Raw genomic sequence first — 23,560 nt, forward strand, 5'->3', positions numbered from 1 at the left:
GATATTAAGTTTATTATCTTGGAAAGTTTTGTGTTTTAGTTGCAATTTCTTCTGCTAGAAGAGTTTCAGAATTATCTGCTGTGCAGTGTTCTCCTCCTTATCTGGTGTTCCATGCAGATAAGGTGGTTTTACTACTAAACCTGGTTTTTCTTCCAAAAGTTGTTTCTAACAAAAACATAACCAGGTGATTTATCGTACCTTCTCTGTGTCCGAAACCAGTTTCAAAGAAGGGAACGTTTGTTTGCACAATTTGGATGTTGTTCGCGCTCTAAAATTCTATTTAGATGCTACAAAGGAGTTTAGACAAACATCTTCCTTGTTTGTTGTTTATTCCGGTAATAGGAGAGGTCAAAAAGCAACTTCTACCTCTCTCTCTTTTTGGATTAAAAGCATCATCAGATTGGCTTACGAGACTGCCGGACGGCAGCCTTCCCGAAAGAATCACAGCTCATTTCCACTAGGGCTGTGGCTTCCACATGGGCCTTCAAGAACGAGGCTTCTGTTGATCAGATATGTAGGGCAGCGACTTGGTCTTCACTGCACACTTTTACCAAATTTTACAAGTTTTGATACTTTTGCTTCTTCTGAGGCTATTTTTGGGAGAAAGGTTTTGCAAGCCGTGGTGCCTTCCATTTAGGTGACCTGATTTGCTCCCTCCCTTCATCCGTGTCCTAAAGCTTTGGTATTGGTTCCCACAAGTAAGGATGACGCCGTGGACCGGACACACCTATGTTGGAGAAAACAGAATTTAATGTTACCTGATAAATTACTTTCTCCAACGGTGTGTCCGGTCCACGGGCCCGCCCTGTGTTTTTTTAATCAGGTCTGATTAATTTATTTTCTTTAACTACAGTCACCACGGTACCATATGGTTTCTCCTATGCAAATATTCCCTCCTTAACGTCGGTCGAATGACTGGGGTAGGCGGAGCCTAGGAGGGGATCATGTGACCAGCTTTGCTGGGCTCTTTGGCCATTTCCTGTTGGGGAAGAGAATATCCACAAGTAAGGATGACGCCGTGGACCGGACACACCGTTGGAGAAAGTAATTTATCAGGTAAACATAAATTCTGTTTTTCGTCCCTTTCGTAGAAACGACCAGCCCCAAGTGCTACGTCCTCTAAGCAAGAAGGGTAATACTTCTCAAGCCAAGCCAGCCTGGAGACCAATGCAAGGCTGGAACAAGGGAAAGCAGGCCAAGAAACCTGCCACTGCTACCCAAGACAGCATGAAATGTTGGCCCCCGATCCGGGAGCCGGATCTGGTGGGGGGCAGACTCTCTCTCTTCGCTCAGGCTTGGGCAAGAGAGTTCTGGATCCTTGGGCACTACAAATAGTCTCCCAAGGTTTATCTTCTGAATTCAAGGGGCTTCCCCCATAGGGGGAGGTTTCCACAGGGTCTCAATTGTCCCTTCAGACCACATAAAGAGACAGGCATTCTTACATTGTGTAGAAGACCTGTTAAAAATGGGGAGTGATTCATCCTGTTCCATTAGGAGAAACAAGGGATGGGGTTCTACTCCAATCTGTTCGTAGTTCCCAAAAAGAGGGAAACGTTCAGGCCAATCTTGGATCTCAATATCCTAAACAAGTTTCTCAAGGTTCCATCGTTCAAAATGGAAACTATTCGAACAATTCTTCCTTCCATCCAGGAAGGTCAATTCATGACCACGGTGGATTTAAAGGATGCGTATCTACATATTCCTATCCACAAGGAATCATCATCGGTTCCTAAGGTTCGCATTCCTGACAAGCATTACCAGTTCGGTGGCACTTCCTTTCGGATTAGCCACTGCCTTCCAAGGATTTTCACAAAGGTACTAGGGGTCCCTTCTAGCGGTACTAAGACAAGGGGCATTGCAGTAGTACCTTCCTTGGACGACATTCTGATTCAAGCGTCGTCCCTTCCTCAAGCAAAGGCTCACACGGACATAGTCCTGGCCTTTCTCAGATCTCACGGATGGAAAGTGAACGTAGAAAAGAGTTCTCTATCTCCGTCAACAAGGGTTCCCTTCTTGGGAACAATAATAGACTCCTTAGAAATGAGGATTTTCTGACAGAGGCCAGAAAAACAAAACTTCTAAACTCTTGTCAAACACTTCAAGTAAATCAGAGGACCAGAGACTCACTCCGTTGGTGGCTGTCCCTGGACAACCTGTCACAAGGGATGACCTTCCGCAGACCAGAGTGGGTCATTGTCACGACCGACGCCAGTCTGATGGGCTGGGGCGCGGTCTGGGGACCCCTGAAAGCTCAGGGTCTTTGGTCCTCGGGAAGAATCTCTTCTACCGATAAATATTCTGGAACTGAGAGCGATATTCAATGCTCTCAAGGCTTGGCCTCAGCTAGCAAAGGCCAAGTTCATACGGTTTCAATCAGACAACATGACGACTGTTGCGTACATCAACCATCAGGGGGGAACAAGGAGTTCCCTGGCGATGGAAGAAGTGACCAAAATCATTCAATTGGGCGGAGACTCACTCCTGCCACCTGTCTGCAATTCCACATTCCAGGAGTGGGAAAATTGGGAAGCGGATTTTCTGAGTCGTCAGACATTACATCCGGGGGAGTGGTGAACTCCATCCGGAAATCTTTGCCCAAATTACTCAATTGTGGGGCATTCCAGACATGGATCTGATGGCCTCTCGTCAGAACTTCAAGGTTCCTTGCTACGGGTTCCAGATCCAGGGATCCCAAGGCGACTCTAGTAGATGCACTAGTAGCACCTTGGGACCTTCAAACTAGCTTATGTATTCCCGCCGTTCCTCTCATCCCCAGCTGGTAGCCAGGATCAATCAGGAGAGGGCGTCGGTGATCTTGATAGCTTCCTGCGTGGCCACGCAGGACTTGGTATGCAGATCTGGTGAATATGTCATCGGCTCCACCATGGAAGCTACCTTTGAGACGAGACCTTCTTGTTCAAGGTCCGTTCGAACATCCGAATCTGGTCTCACTCCAGCTGGACTGCTTGGAGATTGAACGCTTGATCTTATCAAAACGAGGGTTCTCAGATTCTGTTTATTGATACTCTTGTTCAGGCCAGAAAGCCTGTAACTAGAAAATTTACCACAAAATATGGAAAAAATATATCTGTTGGTGTGATCTAAAGGATTCCCTTGGAACAAGGTAAAGATTCCTAAGATTCTATCCTTTCTTCAAGAAGGATTGGAGAAAGGATTATCGGCAAGTTCCTTGAAGGGACAGATTTCTGCCTTGTCTGTGTTACTTCACAAAAAGCTGGCAGCTGTGCCAGATGTTCAAGCCTTTGTTCAGGGCTCTGGTTAGAATCAAGCCTGTTTACAAACCTTTGACTCCTCCTTGGAGTCTCAACTTAGTTCTTTCAGTTCTTCAGGGGGTTCCGTTTGAACCCTTGCATTCCATTGATATTAAGTTATTATCTTGGAAAGTTTTGTTTTTTGGTTGCAATTTCTTCTGCTAGAAGAGTTTCAGAATTATCTGCTCTGCAGTGTTCTCCTCCTTATCTGGTTTTCCATGCAGATAAGGTGGTTTTACGTACTAAACCTGGTTTTCTTCCGAAAGTTGTTTCTAACAAAAACATTAACCAGGAGATAGTCGTGCCTTCTTTGTGTCCGAATCCAGTTTCAAAGAAGGAATGTTTTGTTGCACAATTTGGATGTTGTTCGCCGCTCTAAAATTCTATTTAGATGCTACAAAGGATTTTAGACAAACATCTTCCTTGTTTGTTGTTTATTCTGGTAAAAGGAGAGGTCAAAAAGCAACTTCTACCTCTCTCTCTTTTTGGATTAAAAGCATCATCAGATTGGCTTATGAGACTGCCGGACGGCAGCCTCCTGAAAGAATCACAGCTCATTCCACTAGGGCTGTGGCTTCCACATGGGCCTTCAAGAACGAGGCTTCTGTTGATCAGATATGTAGGGCAGCGACTTGGTCTTCGCTGCACACTTTTAACCAAATTTTACAAGTTTGATACTTTTGCTTCTTCCTGAGGCTATTTTTGGGAGAAAGGTTTTTGCAAACCGTGGTGCCTTCCATTTAGGTGACCTGATTTGCTCCCTCCCTTCATCCGTGTCCTAAAGCTTTGGTATTGGTTCCCACAAGTAAGGATGACGCCGTGGACCGGACACACCTATGTTGGAGAAAACAGAATTTATGTTTACCTGATAAATTACTTTCTCCAACGGTGTGTCCGGTCCACGGCCCGCCCTGGTTTTTTAATCAGGTCTGATAATTTATTTTCTTTAACTACAGTCACCACGGTATCATATGGTTTCTCCTATGCAAATATTCCTCCTTTACGTCGGTCGAATGACTGGGGTAGGCGGAGCCTAGGAGGGATCATGTGACCAGCTTTGCTGGGCTCTTTGCCATTTCCTGTTGGGGAAGAGAATATCCCACAAGTAAGGATGACGCCGTGGACCGGACACACACCGTTGGAGAAAGTAATTTATCAGGTAAAACATAAATTCTGTTTTTGGGGCCTGAACTGAAAGAGATTATTTTAGACATCACTGGAAGGAAGGGTCATGCCCTTCCTCGGGATAGATCAATTAAGACAAGGGCTAAGCAAAATAATTTTCGTTCCTTTCGGAACTTTAAAAGTGGTCCCGTTTCAACTGCCTCTACTTCAAAGCAGTAGGGAAATTTTGCACAATCCAAGTCAGTCTGGAGACCTAACCAGACTTGGAACAAGGGTAAACAGCCCAAGAAGTTCGCTGCTGCCACCAAGACAGCATGAAGGGGTTGCCCCGATCCAGGACCAGATCTAGTAGGGGGCAGACTCTCTCTCTTTGATCAGGCTTGGGCAAGAGATGTTCATGATCCCTGGGCTTTAAAAATTGTGTTCCAGAGATATTTTCTGGAATTCAAGGACTCCCTTCCAAGGGGGAGATTTCACATTTCTCGATTGTCTGCAAACCAGACAAAGAGAGAGGCGTTCTTACGCTGTGTAGAAGACCTATATACCATGGGGGTGATCCGCCCAGTCCCAAGAGAGGAGCAGGGGCTAGGATTTTACTCAAACCTGTTTGCGGTTCCCAAAAAAGATGGGAATTTTCAGACCAATCTTGGATCTCAAGATTCTAACAAATTCCTCAAAGTTCCATCTTTAAAGATGGAGACCATTCGGACTATTCTTCCTCTGATCCAGGAAGGTGGCTACCGTGGATTTAAAGGATGCTTATCTACACATCCTTATTCACAGAGATCATCATTAATTTCTCAGATTTGCCTTTCTAAACAGGCATTACCAGTTTGTGGCGCTTCCCTTCGGGCTGGCCATGCCTCCCAGAATTTTCACCAAGGTCCTAGGGTCCGTTCTGGCGGTTCTTCGTCCACGGGGCATAGCAGTGGCGCCTTATCTGGACGACATCTTAATTCAGGCGTCAACTTTCCAGCTGGCCAAATTTCATACGGATACTGTGTTGGTTTTTCTGAGATCTCACGGGTGGAAGGTGAACATAAGGGAGAGTTCTCTCTTTCCTCAAACAATAGTTTCCTTCTAGGAACTCTGATAGACTCGGTGGAAATGAAAAAATTTCTGACGGAGGTCAGAAAATCAAAGATCTTAACCACTTGCCGAGTTCTTCATTCCATTCCTCGGCCATCAGTGGCTCAGTGTATGAAGATAATCGGTCTCATGGTAGCGACAATGGACATAGTTCCTTTTGCCCGCCTACATCTCACACCACTGCAACTAAGCATGCTCAAACAGTGGAATGGGGATTATGCAGATTTTTCTCCTCAACTGCATCTGGACCAGGAGACCAGAGTTTCTCTTCTCTGGTGGTTGTCTCAGGACCACCTGTCTCAGGGAATGTGTTTCCACAGGCCAGAGTGGCTCATAGTAACATCAGATGCCAGCCTGTTAGGCTGGGGTGCAATCTGGAACTCCCTGAAAGCTCAGGGTTTATGGTTTCGGGAGGAATCGATTCTTCCGATAAACATTCTGGAACTGAGAACGATTTTCAATACGCTTCAGGCGTGGCCTCAGCTTGCTGCGGCCAAATTAATCAGGTTTCAGTCGGACAACATCACGACTGTAGCTTATATCAATCATCAGGGAGGAACAAGGAGTTCTCTAGCGATGATGGAAGTTACCAAAATAATTTGATGGGCAGAGGATCACTCTTGCCATCTATCAGCGATCCGCATACCAGGAGTAGAGAACTGGGAGGTGGATTTCCTGAGTCGTCAGACTTTTCATCCGGGGGGAGTGGGAACTTCATCCGGAGGTGTTTGCCCAGCTAATTCAGCTATGGGGCACGCCAGATTTAGATCTGATGGCGTCCCATCAGAATGCCAATCTTCCTCGTTACGGGTCCAGGTCTCGGGATCCCAAGGCGGTGCTGATAGATGTTCTAGCAGTGCCTTGGTTTTTCAATCTGGCTTATGTATTCCCACCGTTTCCTCTCCTCCCACGTCTGGTTGCCAGAATCAAGCAGGAGAGAGCTTCGGTGATCCTGATAGCTCCTGCGTGGCCACGCAGGACTTGGTATGCAGACCTAGTGGACATGTCCTCGGTTCCACTGTGGACTCTGCCAATGAGGCGGGACCTTCTAATCCGGGGTCCGTTCTCGCATCCAAATCTAATTTCTCTGCGTCTGACTGCTTGGAAATTGAACGCTTGATTTAGTCATTGATACTCTGATTCAGGCTAGAAAGCCTGTCACCAGAAAGATCTATGATAAGATTTGGAGCAATATCTTTTATTGGTGTGAATCCAAAGGTTACTCTTGGAGTAAGGTTAGGATTCCTAGAGTTTTGTCTTTTCTCCAAGAGGGTTTGGAGAAGGGATTATCAGCTAGTTTTCTAAAGGACAAATCTCTGCTTTGTCTATTTTACTACACAAACGTCTGGCAGATGTCCCAGACGTTCGAGCATTTAGTCAGGCTTTGGTCAGAATTAAGCCTGTATTTAAATCGGTTGCTCCGCCTTGGAGCTTAAATTTAGTTCTTAAGGTTCTTCAAGGGGTTCCTTTTGAATCCATGCATTCCATAGATATTAAGCTTTTATCTTGGAAAGTTTTGTTTCTATTAAGAATATCAATCAAGAGATTGTTGTTCCTTCTTTGTGTCCTAATCCTTCATCAAAAAAGGAACGTTTATTGCACAATCTTGATGTGGTTCGTGCTTTAAAATTCTACTTACAAGCAACCAAAGATTTCCGTCGGACATCTTCATTGTTTGTTGTTTATTCTGGTAAACGGAAAGGTCAAAGGGCTACGGCTACCTCTCTTTCTTTTTGGCTGAGAAGCATCATCCGTTTGGCTTATGAGACAGCAGCCTCCTGAAAGAATTACTGCTCATTCTACTAGAGCTGTGGCTTCCACATGGGTTTTTAAAAAATGACGCGTCTGTTGAACAGATTTGTAAGGCGGCGACTTGGTCTTCGCTTCATACTTTTTCCAAATTTGATACTTTTGCTTCTTCGGAGGCTATTTTTGGGAGAAAGGTTCATCAAGCAGTGGTGCCTTCTGTTTAAAGGTCCCTGTCTTGTCCCTCCCTTCATCCGTGTCCTAAAGCTTTGGTATTGGTATCCCACAAGTAATGGATGAATCCGTGGACTCGATACACCTTACAAGAGAAAACATAATTTATGCTTACCTGATAATTCATTTCTCTTGTGATGTATCAAGTCCACGGGCCCGCCCTGTTTTTTCTAAGACAGGCATTTGTATTTTTATTTCTGAAACTTTCAGTCACCACTGCACCCTATGGTTTCTCCTTTTTCTTCCTAGCCTTTGGTCAAATGACTGGGGGGTGGAGTTAAGGGGGGGGCTATATAGGCAGCTCTGCTGTGGGTGCTCTCTTTGCCACTTCCTGTTGGGAAGGAGAATATCCCACAAGTAATGGATGAATCCGTGGACTCGATACATCACAAGAGAAATGAATTTATCAGGTAAGCATAAATTATGTTTTTTTGATAAACTAATGGCATTTGTTGATCTTTTGTAAAACCTAACCATATACAGAATATTTATTGTTTTAAAAGATAGATAATCCATTTATTACCCATTCCCAATTTTTGCATAACCAACACAGTTATATTAATACACCTTTTACCTCTGTGATTATCTTGTATCTAAGCCTCTGCAAACTTGCATTTTAGCCAATCAGTGCAGGCTCATAGGAACTCCACATGCACGAGCACAGTGTTATCTATATGAAATACATGAACTAACACCCTCTAATGGGGAAAAACTGTAAAAATGCCCTGAGCTAAGAGGCGGCCTTATAAATTAGCATATGAACCTCCTAGATTTAGCTTTCAACTAAGAATACCAAGAGAACAAAGCAAAATTGGTGATAAAAGTAAATTGGAAAAGTGTTTAAAATAACATGCCTTATCTGAATAATGAGTTTGTTTTGGACTAGACTGTCCCTTTAAGTCTAAATAATATCGAAACACAAAATGACAAATGATGTGGACTAAAGGTTGATGGCAGCTTGTCTAGGCATATATAAGCTAAGAATGCTGTGTTTGTTGCCTTTTTAAACTGGTTCTGGAGTTGTGTTATTGCTCCTTTTGGCTCTTTGGGGGTGGATGCAGGACTAAGCAGAATTATGTTGTGAGTATGGTTGCACACACAAGGTATATGCTATATAAAGTTCAATATAACTAATAAGCAATAAATATAGAAATAAAGGCCCTGTTATGGAGAAACATCTTCAAAATGTATGTAAAACCAATTTTCTTCTTTAAACGGGGGAGAGTTCACAGCTGCATTCATTATTTTTGGGAATACAGAACCTGGCCGCCAGGAGGAGGCAAATACACCCCAGGCAAAGCTTAAATACCTCCCCCACTTCCCTCATCCCCCAGTCATTATTTGTCTTTTGTCACAGGAGGTTGGCAGAGAAGTGTTAGAAGGTAATGGAATAGTCTCTTCTGCAGGGTAGTACTCTTCGAGATGGGACTTGAGTTTTAAGTAGTCCTGTCAGCCTCTCAGTGAGAGCTTAGATGAAAGTTGGAGTCCGAAAATGCAGGGAGAGTCTTTCTGCGAAACCATCCCGACTCATATCAACAGCTCCATAAGCAATCGGCGTTGTTGAGTTTCTCTGCCTGCTTTCTTCACTCAAGTCCATGTCAGAAGTGACGCTACTATCTGTCACACATGAAGGACCGTGTAACTGTTCCACAGCATAGATTCCGGTAAGATCGTTTCATTTTCCTTTCACTATGGGAATATAATGTAATGATAGAACACAGGGTCTCAGTGGGACTCCTTTATCTTTATGGAATCAAGGGTTTATATCTCCTGAGGGGTGTGTTATTGAACAGTGGGGGACTTTAATCATATTTGTTATGTGATTCTGTCTGCTTATGTGTAGTGAGCTCTTTTATGGCTTTTATGGAACGTATAGTTTTTTTTTCGAGCTACGCAGTTTCTTGATGGGACTGGCGCGCTTTTCCTTGACCTGTAGGTTGCACCCTCGTGACCGGGTGTGGTCACGTTTTTTGTTCTCCATTTCCATATTCGTGACCGAGGGTCGGTGGAGAGGGTCTTTTCTCTACTTGTTTGGGTCATAGGAGGTGGTGAGTGCCCCAGCCATTGGGGGTGTGAGGTGCCAGTTATTTTTGTACAAATTTTGTCCGGTGAAGTTATGGAGGATTCAGATTTTTCTGAGGAGGATTTCTCGGATTCAGATTCGGTTTCCTGCTTAGATTGTATGGAGGCCCGGGTAATCCAGCCCAATAAATTTTGTTCCGTATGCCGTAATAGAGTGCTCTTTTCTTCCTCTGGGGAGAGATTAGAGACCCCTGAGCCATCCGCCTCTGATGATTCTGTGTCCCGTGAGGTGCGTTCCCTGGAATTTTCTGTTCCTACACAGGCAGTTGTCCCAAATACCGTTACCCCTTCTCTGGAAGGAGGTTTCTTTCCACCAGAGGTTGCGGCTCGGTTGCGCATGGCCATATTCTTGGCGTTGGAGCATTTACAGCTTCCTGAGGGCCAGTGTAGAGCTTATCCATGTCCTCTTCACATGGGGCGCAAGCTGGGTTTTTACTCTGGGGGAGCGGTTCCCTCTGAGGCTTCAGGGGTACTACCGTCAGGGTCGGGCTTTCAAATGCCCTGTCGGAGATGGATTTTGCCTTTAGAGTCATACTGACGCGCCTGCCTGTACTACTGAGGCGGGTTTTGGAGATGTTGGAGGAATTCAGTCTTTATTGGCCTCCGGATCCCCAGTCTTCTGATTCTGATGACGAACGGTGCTAGACGAGTGGAGGGATGTGAATCCTACTCCTGATTGTCTTTTTTTGGATCTAATCCTAGTTCTGAGCTCTTGAGGAATCAGGTCTCTGACAGGCTGGCCCTGTTAGTGTTTCTTTCCTTTTTGGCGTTCACCTGCGTGTGCTGCCTACTTTATTTTAATCCAGTTAGGATGTGTTTCTTTTTTTCCCGGAGGTCGAGACTGTTATAGACTTTTCCTTTTCTGAATCTCTTTTCTTTTCTGGGACTTTGATACTAGCGAATATATGGTCGCGATTGTTGTTGCTTCCGGCGGAAGTCAAACACAAAAAAGAAAAGTTAATTTTAAGACAATGTTTAAGCCTCAGAGCTTATTTGTCTGTCGTTGTGTCTGTTTGTTTAGTCTAGCCCAGTTAGCGTTTAGAACTTTCAGTTAGCCCTTGAACATTTCGGTTGTACCCTGGTCAGCAGGCTGGTCTTGGTTGGGTACTAGTTCTCTCTGTTCTTTTGAGATTATATTAGACATTTTGTATCCTTGACAACAGGCCTGTTTGGGTACTCAGTTTGCTTACCTCTTGTTACAAGGTAGTTTTTCCTGTTTCTGCAAGTTATAGGCCCATCTATCCTAGATATCAGGCTGGTCCTACATTATTTCATCTTGGTGGGGCGTCCGATGTTGGTCGTACTCGATACTAAGTGTTTTGTCCCTGCGAAACTTGCGTGGTTTGTGGGGATTACGAATTCTGCTATGGCAGTATGTTTGTAGTTCCGGGGGTCCTTGTACAAGAGCTATAGTCCTCCCTTCCGAGGGGGGAGGATCAGATGACTGCAGGGAGATCTCCAGTACCTGGTGTAGGGGGCGATTATTCCCCCCTATTGGTACTTCTTGTGGATTGGATTGTCCGATTTTCAGATCTCTTTTGCTAGTGTTTCTTTCATCTTTTTTGAGCATTGCTATGCTTTTCGCTTCCCCTTGCCTTTTTGGGGTAGGACTTTCGGTCATCTGGTTGCGGAGGCTAGGTTCTTAGGGGCGGTTTTCATCCTTACAGTATCCTTACAGTATATACTTGGGGATCTGGGGGATTGTTATGCAGTCTCTCTTGCCGTCAACCGATAGGAGTTTTAAGATGATCGTTCATTCGTTAATTCCTTGAACTGTAGGTTTTCTGAGGGTTTATCCAGACTGGATCTTTAGAGACTGTTATATTCTCTCAATCATGGAGTTCTGATCTCTTTTGGGTCCTTCCTTTGTCTTCGGACTTTGTGGGTGTTATCTTAGAGGCCTTTTGGGGCTGAGTGGACAGTCACTGGGATACTTCATGAGAGATCAGAGTTCAAGGCCCCATGGGGGTATAGCATGCATCAACTTTGGTGCAAATTTTTTTTCCAGGTAACTTTGTAATTGTTCCGCAAGATTTTTAGTCTTGATCCGGCACCTGGTTTTTGGTGTCCGTTTTTTTAACCTAGTCCTTGTCTTTGACTTGGCATTTTTGGTTACTCTGTTTTCAAGATTTTAATAGTCTTGGATCTGTCCAGGGCTAGCTTCTCGGTTGGCTAATTACTATGGTTTGACGTTTAGTCTGACTGTCTATCTGATGGAAGCCTGCGGCTTTCGTTTGTGGCGTAAACTGATGTTACTTTTCCGTTCCTGTTCTGCTCCCGGGGTCTTTTTTTTCTGACCTACGGGTGTTCAGTTTCTCTGTGCCTGTTAGCTGTCTATAGTAAGGTAGTCTTGTTCTACCTTTTGTCCTTCTGGGACTTCGGTTCCGGTTAAGGCTTTTTTGGTTCCTTATGAATCCATGTAGGTGATCTGGATTTTTTCCTTTCTTTGCTCTCCTCCGTCGGTAGAGTATTTTCTACGGTACTTTGTCCTCTTGCAGCCTGGTAGCCGCTCTTTTTCGAGTTATGCTAAGGGATTCTCTCTCTGTTTTGTCCTTGAATCTTCGGGATTGTTTCTGGACCTTCTTATCTGATTCTTCCCTTCTTTCAATTAGGGAGAATGTGGTGTGGGAGTTTGTTTGTTGTTTCCCTTGCCATTGTTCATGGCAAGTTTTTTTATTTGTGTGCTTCTAGAGAGTGGGACTTTTGTCTCCTCAGAGGTTTTTGTGCTCAGTGGAGTCCAGAATTTAGAGTGGTCTCTAACTGGGATCGTTATGGTTATAATTGATGGGCAGTTACCTTGTCCTCTTTCCTTCTTTTTGTTCTTCCTGCTTCTGTTGAAGTAGTTTTTTGATCAAGAATCCGGGTTGTGTCAGGCTGTGGTGCCATCAGAATTGGCTGCCTTTTCGTTCCCACCCGTTTGCATTCAGTGTCCTCTATAAGCTTGGGTATTGATTTCCCAAAAGTAATGAATGCAGCTGTGGACTCTCCCTGTTTTAAGAAGAAAAACTTAAATTATCCTGATCATTTTATTTTCTTCTGTACGGGGAGCCCGTTTTTTTTTACTGTGGGCGACCTTCATTTTTTTTAACCGTTCTTCTGGCACCTTTTTTCACCCTGATATTTCTCCTACTGTTCCTTGTTCCCTTGGCAGAATGACTGGGGGATGAGGGAATTGGGGGAGATATTTAAGCCTTTGGCTGGGGTGTCTTTGCCTCCTCCTGGTGGCCAGGTTCTGTATTCCCAAAAGTAATGAATGCAGCTGTGGACTCTCCCCGTACAGAAGAAAAGAAAATGATCAGGTAAGCATAAATTAAGTTTTTAAATAAAGGACCATTTGAAATGAGTCATTTCCTAATTAATTTCAAAGTTTCTTGAGTTTAAGAAGCAAAATAAAAACTGAGCTAAATACTGAGTTAGCTATTAGCCAGAGAATAGTATGTAAATGTATATAAAATAATATTTGTGTTTTAAATATTGAAGATACATGTGTAAAGGTTTATTTTCTGTAAATTAAAGTGATAGTAAATCCTAATGTTTTTGAAATGCTAGGATTTAACAGTGCAAAAATACTTCATGCTAAAAGTTCCTTTATTTGTCTGCAGCGTTCACCCCCCACGGCAGAACACTATTTTGTAGTAAGGTGAACTTAGCCAATAGCGTGCTAGCTATCCGGCATAATGCCAGCTGGACCGCACGGCTATTGGCTAAGAGGTGGAAACGTCACCTCATTGACAAAATAGCGTTTTGCTGCGGTCGGCCTGAGGCGCTCAGTGCTGTGAACACTGCAGACCAATAAAGGAACTTTCAGCATGAAGTATTTTATACTTCATGACTGAAAGTACCCTTTATTTGTTGTACTGGTAAATCCTAGTGTTTCACAAACGCTAGGATTTACCATCACTTTAATTGGCGCTGCCATGTTTGAACCCAGGTTTCCCCCTTTTTCCATGTTTTCTGCTGAGGACAATTAGGATAAGATATAAACCATGCAAGAGAATGTGCAAATAAAGCTATGTGGAAAATAGGATTATAGTTATCTAACATAGTTTACACACAGCCTTACTGACTCTCTTTTATTGTCTATTTTATATCTGTTACTAATTGTCCTAGGTCTAGGTTCAAACATGGTGGTGCCTATTACCTTATTAGAACTCAGAGTTATATGACAAAGCCTACCATTTTAGATTAAAGGGGACAAAATAAATAATAAAAGTGTATTACAGAGTTAATTTACTACACATAATTAAACATTTTATATTACAATCTCAAACAGTTTAATGTCCCTTTACAAACAAGCGTTTTAGGATTGTTCTTGTGTAATAACTTGATTGTTTTTCATGCAATAACTTTACAACGTATGATGTAATATCTATAGAATAAATTGTAGTTATGGATTTCAAACAGTGATAATCAATTATAATTTTAGATTTCTTAAACATTGCTAATCAAATCAGTTTGTCAGAGTGCCAATGTTTTCACCTTCTGGCTGCGGAATATTTGATAACATTAAACCTTTGGGGCCGATTTATCATGTGTCTGACGGACATGATTTATCATTACACGAGCATTCCTTGTGAAATGCTTGTGCAATGCCGCCCCCTGCATTTTGCTAGCAGGGGGTGTCAATCAACTGATCGTATGCGTATTGCTGTCCGCCGCCTCATAGGTGGCGGATGAGTTAAGGAGCAGCGGTCTTAAGACCGCTGCTTCTTAACTTATGTTTCCGGCGACCCTGAAGGCTCGCACAGAAACAGCTGCATATAGCAGCATTCGGGGCATAATAAATCGGCCTTTTTATCTTAAAAATTTCAGCTGTAAAAATAACTGTGTGAAGGAATATTTTAAAGTATACATTTTAAATGTTATCTTTTTTTTTCCTTTAGGAAATCATTTGCCAAAAGAATAATGTAAGTATGCTTTAGTTCCGTACATGGAATATAAATGTGCTTTGTTGTGCTTTTGATATTGCTTCTGATTTTCTTTTTCACTAAGTAATTTTGTAGCTCAAATTCTTGAATAAGAGACTAGCATAACAATAAAGTCTCATTGTCATTAGAAAATCTTTTAATATGTGTTTATAATATATTAAATGTACATGAAACCTACATTTTTCTTTCATGATTCAGATATAGCATGCAATTTTAACAATTTTTCTTCATTCTCATGGTATGCTTTGTTGAATGAGTAGCAATGCACTACTGGTTGCTGACTGAACACATAGGTGAGCCAATGACAATCAGTATATATATATATGCAGCAACCAATCAGCAGCTAGAACCTAGGTTCTTTGCTGCACCTGAACTTTCCTAGATAAACCGTTTAACTAAGGGTGAGACGAAAAGGAAGCAAATTAAATAATAGAAGTAAATTGGAAAGTTGTTTAAAATTGTATTCTCTATCTGAATCATGAAAGAAAATTTTTGGGTTTCATGTTCCTTTAATTTAAGGGCCAGATTAAAAGTGGAGCGCAAACGTTTGCTGATGATTTACAAATCTAAGCATATTATTAGTACTTCTGATTTATTAGCTTGTCTTTGTTTTATAAAATAATTATGAGAAAATGATTCTGTATAAGGTAGTGTTTTATACATTGTACTACTCCTGCATGAAACATTTTGCTTCTGTAGTGCTGGATTTTATTGTTCAGTATTTTTTTTTTATTGTACCCAAAACACTATTTTAGAATCCAGTAAGTTTTACTAAAGTTTGAACATTTGATCAATAGCACAGACTGTGGCAGACAACCCTGGATCAGAAGTGACTAACACTTTAACCATTGTTTTTGAATACAAAGTACAACTTGTGATTATGCACAAAAAGAAGAAATGTTTGTTTATGGCCAGTCATTCATTATTTGCTTTGTACATTGTCGTTCTCTTCAGCACTGGTGAATTCTTCTCTGCATTGCCCTTTTGTACCCAACTGTTCATGTTGTTAGCACATTTCAGTAGAATCCTGAGAACATAGCAAGAAAATAGTTTGTGTAGTGGTAGTAAAGCAGGCACGTTCCTAATGAGCTTGTTCTGTAAACACAGATGTTGGCTGCTTCTCCCATAGCTACTGTTTTACTGTTGCTGTCAAACAGCTGCGTGTTATACCTAGTGCAGCAATGTTAGACATTACCCAGTTTACATTTCCAATTTAATTTCATACCACATAAACTGCACAGCTTAAATAGACATTATAAGCAAAATATAATTCTCTACTAACGGTTAAAGGGATAGGAAAGTCAAAATGAACCTTGCATTATTCAGATAGAGCATGTGATTTTAAGACACTTTTAAATTCACTTCTATTTTGAAATGTGCTTCGTTCTCTTGGTATCTCTTGTTGAAAAAGAATACGCAAATATCCTAGACTAGTGGGAGCTAGCTGCTGATTGGTGCCTGCACACATTTGTCTCTTGGGATTGGCTAACTAGATGTAATTCCGCTAGTTGCCAGTAGTGCAATGCTGGTTCTTCAGCAAAGGATAACAAGATAATGAAGCAAATTTGATAAACAAAGCAAATTGGAAAGTTATTTAAAATTATATGTTCTATCCAAATCATGGAAGTAAATTTTGGGGTTTCCTGTCCCTTTAATTATGCGCAGGGGAAAAAAAGGGGGAAAAATAATTTGTAATGTACTTGCACTATTTATTTTTCCCACTTTTCCTATCAGAGACAGGCTATAGTAGATCCTATAGTCTTTGGAATTTTGATCCTGTAACATTTTACACGATTGCTTGATCAGTGCAGGAGCACCCTTGTATCTGTCTCTAATAAGTAACAATAAAGGTGATATGATAAACACACTCTAGAGGTTTTTTAAGGTGTTTGTTTCTGGGCTGCAAACCAATTCAAATGTTGCTTAAAAAAAGGACAGTATGAAACAAATATATTTTGCAGAGCAGTGCTGAATTACACATAGAAATGACTTTAATGTCCCTTTAAATAAAAGTGTGTGTACTAACTGTACAATCTTTTAAAATGTACTTTTTCCCATGTGTTTTTACAGATGTGCACTGCCAACTATACATTTGTTCCTTATATGATCACACCACATAATAAGGTGTTTTCCTGCGAAAGCAGTTTTATGAAAGGACTGACTGAATTAATGCAGCCGAACTTCGAGTTGCTTCTCGGGCCCATTTGTTTGCCATTAGTTGATCGCTTTGTCAAGATCCTGAAATTGGCGCAAGCCAGTTCTTGGTAAGGTCATTATATAGTATAATAGAAATGATTTTCTGGTTTTGTTATGTAAATCTGTTTCTGAAGTATTCACACTGAGAAACACATTTGATCAAATCTATTTATATATTGGCCATAGAGGGACACTGTTACCAAATTGGAAAGTATCTTTATTTTAAACTTCTGGGATATGAAACTCACTTGCTTCTATGAACAAATTTGCCTCATTCTCTTGGTATCCTTTGTTGAAGGAGAATCAATGCATTACCGGGAGCTAGCTGAATACATCAGGTGAGACAATGACAAGAGGCATATATGTGCATTCACCAATCAGCAGCTAGCTCCCAGTAGTGCATTGCTGTTCCTGAGCCAACATAGGTATACATTTAAACAAATGATACCAAAAGAACAAGGCAAATTAGATAATAGAAGTAAATTGGAACGTTGTTTAAAATTGCATGCTCTATCTAAATCATGAACTTTAATTTTGTCTTTACTGTCCCTTTTAAAGTGATGGTAAATTTACCTAAGTAACTAATATTTTGAAAGCACATATAATTATTAGCATATTGGTGTGCTTATTTTTGTCCAAAACAAAATTAATCTTGTATAAAACCACCTTTTTGTGAGGCTCCGTTACCTGCTTCAATGTAGCCTCTGTCACACAATTTCTTTATCTTCAATCTGACAGGCAGCTCTTTCAGCCAATAGGAACTGCGCCACCAAACACCCTATGTAAGTTACTGACAGCACACTCCCGTGCTGGTAACTTGAAGCCTACTCAGCCGTGACGTTCAACTGCGCAAGCACAGTTAGCTACGCTATTTGCACAGCCGAAACAGTGAATCAGCTTTACTGCAGCGATTCACTGTCTAAAACAGAAAAGCTGAGTCGGCTTCAAGTTACCAGCTTGGGAGCGTGCTGTCAGTAACTTAGGGCATACGGCGCAGCTGGTTGGTAACACTAGATTGAACACATAGGTAACTTGTATAGCTGGTGATTTGTAGGGTTGCCAAACGGCAGCTTCTTGTTGGCTGACGGTTCATGTTCCGCTTGGGAGCTGCAATTTACCTTTGTGTTGTAATATAGACTCATTAATGCAAAATATGAACATGGAATTTTTATATTAGAATGTCCCTTTAACCCCTTAAGGACCGGGCATTTCAGACAAAAACTTGCCCAAAAGACTGAAGAATTTTTAGCATTTTTGCCATCACTCCATTAAAACAGAAATAGAGCCTAAACTAAGGGTATTGATCTAGGCCCATTATGGTATATTTCATGCCACCATTTTGCTGCCAAATGCGCTCAAATTAAAAAAAAATTGTTAACTTTTTCACAAACTTTGTGGTTCTCAATGAAATTATTTACATACCACAGATGCAGTCATAACACAAATGGTTGTTAAAGCTTCTCTGGGATCCCCTTTGTTCAGAAATAGCAGACATATTTGCCTTTGCCATTGCTTTTTGGTAATTAGAAGGCCGCTAATTGCAGCTGCGCACCACATTTCTGAAATTTAGTGAAGGGATTAATCAGACAGCTTGTAAGGTTAAAGGTACAGGAATCCCCCCCAAATTTTCTTTTATGATTTGGATAGAACATATAATTTTAAACAACTTTAAAGGGATAGGAAATTCAAAATTAAACTTGCATGATTCAGATAGACCATGTACTTTAAAGACCACCTTAAAATTTACTTCTATTATCAAATTTGTTCCATCCTTTGCTAAAGGAATAGCATTGCACTACTGGCAGCTTGATGAACACATCTAGTTAGCCAATTACAAGAGACAAATGTGCGCAGGCACCAATCAGCAGCTAGCTCCCACTATTGTAGGATATGTGTGTACTCTTTTTCAACACGGGATACCAAGAATACGAAGCACATTTGAAAATAGAAGTGAATTTAAAAGTGTCTTAAAAGTACATGCTCTATCTGAATCATGCAAGTTTTTGACTTTCCTATCCCTTTAAGTTTACCTGTAGTGTAGAGATTACCCTCCCACCTGATACCTCCCAAACCCTGATCCCTCCTAAACAGATCTCTTCCCTCCCTCACCCCCCACTATTCACCACCATCTTAGGTACTGGCAGATAATCTGCAAATGTTAAGTTTTAGTGTGTGTGTGTTTTTTTTCTCTCTGTAGAGTAGGACTCCCTTATCCCTCTCAAACAGCTCTCTAACCCATCCCCCTAGTAACCAGTTTATATACATTTTTATCTGGGTTTTTTTTTTATTTTTCCCTGCTCTCTGTGGAAATAATTTTCTGCAGTGTATCGTTCCCGCACCCTCCCTCACCCTTCCACCCCTTCCAACGATGGGCCACCCACCCGCCTCCCTCCTGATTCTCCCACACCACCAACGATCTGCACCACCGTTACCCTAGGTAGAGAGGGACACAGAGTGTCTCTCTCCGCATTGGTTTCTCTGCATGGCTATTTCTGCACTGCCCCACTTGTGTGGTGCTCGCAGAAGTAGCACAATCTTGCCACTGTAAGGGAGATTGCGGCAGAAAGAGGCCCATGACTGGTCCTTAAGGCGTAAACGATCAGCACTATAAAGGGTACGGCATAGGTCATTAAGGATAGTCATGTGACCTTACAAAACTAGGGTTGCCACCCAGACATTATTTTACTAGCACGCCAGTATTTTTTTATTTTTTTTGTATTTATTCTTTTTATTATCATTATTATCATTATATTAGCTTTAGTACAATTAGATAACCTTTCTGTTACAACAAAACAAACAGTTTCCATGAAACTGCGATCCATCCTCTTATAAAGTGGTAAGTCAACAGGCTACCAAGACAGTGAAGCCAGAATGTTCAGAATGAACCCACCTGAAGACCATGGATTCCCAGTCACTGTGAGAACAAATACCATTGCTTGGTGACCAACAGTATCACCAAAAAGCAAATAACACTATAACAAACACCTAAACAAAAACGTTGCCGCATTTTCTGATTCAAAAGAACAATAAATGTCTATATCTTCTCATCATATTATATCCCTCAACCTTATCTTTATATGTTGACCATTTAGCTGAATTACCGATCTAAAGGACAAACATAAATGTAGCGGGCAGAGGTGAGACCATGTCGACCGTGCCTATAAGGTTCCACAAAAAAAAAAAAAAATACCAATTTTCCTAAGTCACCCTCATATCCTGTGTAGGTCTCCACCCGTAAATCTGTAGGCCATGTTGAACCTCATCTCAGATAAATTGTAAGTCAAGAAAAAAAAAACATTTCTTTTACAAGATATGACGAGTCCACGGATTTCATCCTTACTTATGGGACATCGCCTCCTGGTCAGCAGGAGGAGGCAAAGAGCTCCACAGCAGAGCTGCATAAATAGCTCCTCCCTCCCCCCCCCCCAACCCAGTCATTCTCTTTGCCTGCGTTAGTGATAGGAGAGAGGTAAAGTGAGGTGTTAGTTTAGATTCTTCAATCAAGAGTTTTTTATTTTTAAATGGTGCCAAAGTGTATTATTTTATTACAGAGCATCTTATGGACAGCTCTTTTAGGCTATGGGAACTGGTGGATTTTTGTCTCCACTGCGCCTCCCTTGACTATGCTGCATTTCTGTGTATGGTCTTAGAGGTTGTAACTAGGACCCTTCTGTTTTTCACAGGACCTCAGGAGGAAGAGTGGACCTCTTGACACTGTGAAATTGTCATGCTGTTCCTCAGCATGAAGGTAAGTGCAGTTTTTTATTCTGGGACGCTGCAGCATATCTCAGATTAACTGTACTTGCACTATTATATTGGGGGCTAGAACGGGGCTTCCCTTTAACAGACAGTGTAATATCCAGACATTCTGGCAGTTTAATAGCCTAGAAGCGCTGGGATATGGGTACAAAACCGACATAGTTTAGTTATCCAGACACTCTGGCATTGTTTTATTGGCCTAGAAGCTCTGGGAAATATTGTGTGGGGATGTACTATAACCGGACACATTGGTGTTTTATTGTTGGGCCTTGAAGTGCTGGGAAATACTGTGTGGGGTGGCACTAGAACGGGCTGGCTGACGCTGGGGCCAGTTCCGGAGGGAATATGTTTTTTTATTAGGCTCCGGTACATGGCTGTATTCTGTTGTGATTGATTGTTTACGCCCACGAAGGGCGGGACTTAGTGTTTCGCGGGCTTTGAGACAGCGCAGTTTCTATTTCAGTCCCGGTTGACAGCTTCTCACGGCTCCTAAGTCTGCTTGTGGTGTTATTTTACAAGCGACTTTAGGTGCGCCGTGCTTGCGGAGTTCAGTTTAGTTACGAGGAGGCAGGTAGGAGCCGCAGCAGAGCTGCAGCGAGGTGTCTGAGAAGAGTATACCTGTGTATTATTTCTAAGGCCTTTGGGCAATGTGAAATTGGCTCTCTGCCTCATATATCAAGGTTTAATTCAGATTGCTTTTTTCCTTAAAGCTACAGTAACGTTAAATATTTTAACAGTGATTTGGACCAAGATTGCTTTTTGTTTAGGTTATCATGGATGACCTTGAACAAAGTACATGCCCTATGTGTTTAGATGCCATTGTGGAACCCCCAGTTACGCTTTGTCCCCCATGTATTGAGAGGGCTTTACAGTGTAAAGAACAGTTTTTCTTTAATAAAGACATATCTAATGAATGTCCTCAGACTGGTGAGATTCAGGGTATGTAGCATATTTCTCCCAAAGCGTTGCAGCCTTTAACGCCCGCCCAGGTGACGCCATGTTCTTCAACGGTGTCTACTTCATTTACTCTGCAGGATATGGCTGCAGTTATGTCATCCACTCTTACAGAAGTTTTATCTAAGTTGCCAGTGTTACAAGGCAAACTCAGCAGGACACAAACCCGTGTGGTCCCTGCAACTTCTGATGCTTTAATGGCTATCTCCGATATACCTTCCCAGGGTTCTGAATTGGGGGGGTAGGGAGGCCCTGTCTGAGGGGGAACTTTCTGACTCAGGAAGTGCATTACCCCAGACAGATTCGGACGTCATGTCATTTAGATTTAAACTTGAACACCTTCGCCTTTTACTACGAGAGGTTTTGGTGACTCTGGACGACTGTGACTCTATTGTGGTTCCGCCAGAGAAATTGAGTAAGATGGACAAATACTTAGAAGTCCCCTCTTATTCTGATGTGTTTCCAGTTCCTAAGAGAATTTCGGAAATTATTTCAAGGGAATGGGAGAGACCGGGTATCCCGTTCTCCCCTTCCCCTATTTTTAGGAAAATGTACCCTATAGCTGACACCGTTCGGGACTCTTGGCAGACGGTCCCTAAGGTGGAGGGAGCTATTTCTACCCTGGCTAAGCGTACGACTATCCCTATTGAGGACAGTTGTGCTTTCAAAGACCCTATGGATAAAAAGTTGGAGGGTCTTCTAAAAAAGCTATATATTCATCAAGGGTTTCTATTACAACAGACGGCCTGCATTGTAACAGTCACAACTGCGGCTGCCTTTTGGTTTGACGCTCTAGAAGAGTCCCTTAAGACTGAGATTCCTTTAGAAGAAATAATGGATAAAATTAAGGCCCTTAAGCAGAAGTTTTATCTAAGTTGCCAGTGTTACAAGGCAAACTCAGCAGGACACAAACCCGTGTGGTCCCTGCAACTTCTGATGCTTTAATGGCTATCTCCGATATACCTTCCCAGGGTTCTGAATTGGGGGGGTAGGGAGGCCCTGTCTGAGGGGGAACTTTCTGACTCAGGAAGTGCATTACCCCAGACAGATTCGGACGTCATGTCATTTAGATTTAAACTTGAACACCTTCGCCTTTTACTACGAGAGGTTTTGGTGACTCTGGACGACTGTGACTCTATTGTGGTTCCGCCAGAGAAATTGAGTAAGATGGACAAATACTTAGAAGTCCCCTCTTATTCTGATGTGTTTCCAGTTCCTAAGAGAATTTCGGAAATTATTTCAAGGGAATGGGAGAGACCGGGTATCCCGTTCTCCCCTTCCCCTATTTTTAGGAAAATGTACCCTATAGCTGACACCGTTCGGGACTCTTGGCAGACGGTCCCTAAGGTGGAGGGAGCTATTTCTACCCTGGCTAAGCGTACGACTATCCCTATTGAGGACAGTTGTGCTTTCAAAGACCCTATGGATAAAAAGTTGGAGGGTCTTCTAAAAAAGCTATATATTCATCAAGGGTTTCTATTACAACAGACGGCCTGCATTGTAACAGTCACAACTGCGGCTGCCTTTTGGTTTGACGCTCTAGAAGAGTCCCTTAAGACTGAGATTCCTTTAGAAGAAATAATGGATAAAATTAAGGCCCTTAAGCTGGCTAATTCTTTTATTATGAATGCCGCCTTTCAGATCGCCAAATTGGCGGCTAAGAATTCAGGATTTTCCATTTTAGCGTGCACAGCCTTATGGTTAAAATCTTGGTCTGCGGATGTGTCCTCTAAATCAATAACAGAATAATTTTCGTTCCTTTTGAAACATCAAGGGAATTCCCTCTTCTGTTAAATAGGAAGGGAATTCTCAAGCCTAACCAGGGTTGGAACAAGGGTAAACAACCCAAGAAACCTGCCGCTGCTACCAAGACAGCATGAAGGGGCGGCCCCCGATCCGGGACCGGATCTAGTAGGGGGCAGACTTTCTCTCTTTGTCCAGGCTTGGATAAGAGACGTTCAGGATCTCTGGACACTAGAAATTGTGTCTCAAGGGTATCAGTTGGAGTTAAAAAATTCCTTGTCTATAGACCAGATGAAAAGAGAGGCGTTCTTACGTTGTGTAGAAGACATCTCCACCATGGGAGTAATTTGTCCCATCCCAATACAGGAACAGGGGCAGGGGTTTTACTCAAATCTTTTTGTGGTTCCCAAAAAGGAGGGAACATTCCGACCC

At 42.2% G+C, this 23,560-nt stretch overlaps 1 protein-coding gene across 3 annotated transcripts in view; it reads left to right on the forward strand.

The window, feature by feature from the left end:
• Positions 1 to 23,560, forward strand: part of MAP3K5 (mitogen-activated protein kinase kinase kinase 5) — a 690,524-nt gene that overhangs the window by 215,512 nt on the left and 451,452 nt on the right. For all 3 annotated transcript variants that reach the window (XM_053710886.1, XM_053710887.1, XM_053710888.1), the window contains exons 3-4: positions 14,432 to 14,455; positions 16,547 to 16,740. In XM_053710886.1, coding sequence (XP_053566861.1) covers positions 14,432 to 14,455; positions 16,547 to 16,740 — 218 coding nt within the window. The remainder of the gene's footprint in view (positions 1 to 14,431; positions 14,456 to 16,546; positions 16,741 to 23,560) is intronic.

The sequence above is a fragment of the Bombina bombina genome, chromosome 4 (assembly GCF_027579735.1).
Source record: "Bombina bombina isolate aBomBom1 chromosome 4, aBomBom1.pri, whole genome shotgun sequence".
NCBI classification, from domain to species: domain Eukaryota; kingdom Metazoa; phylum Chordata; class Amphibia; order Anura; family Bombinatoridae; genus Bombina; species Bombina bombina.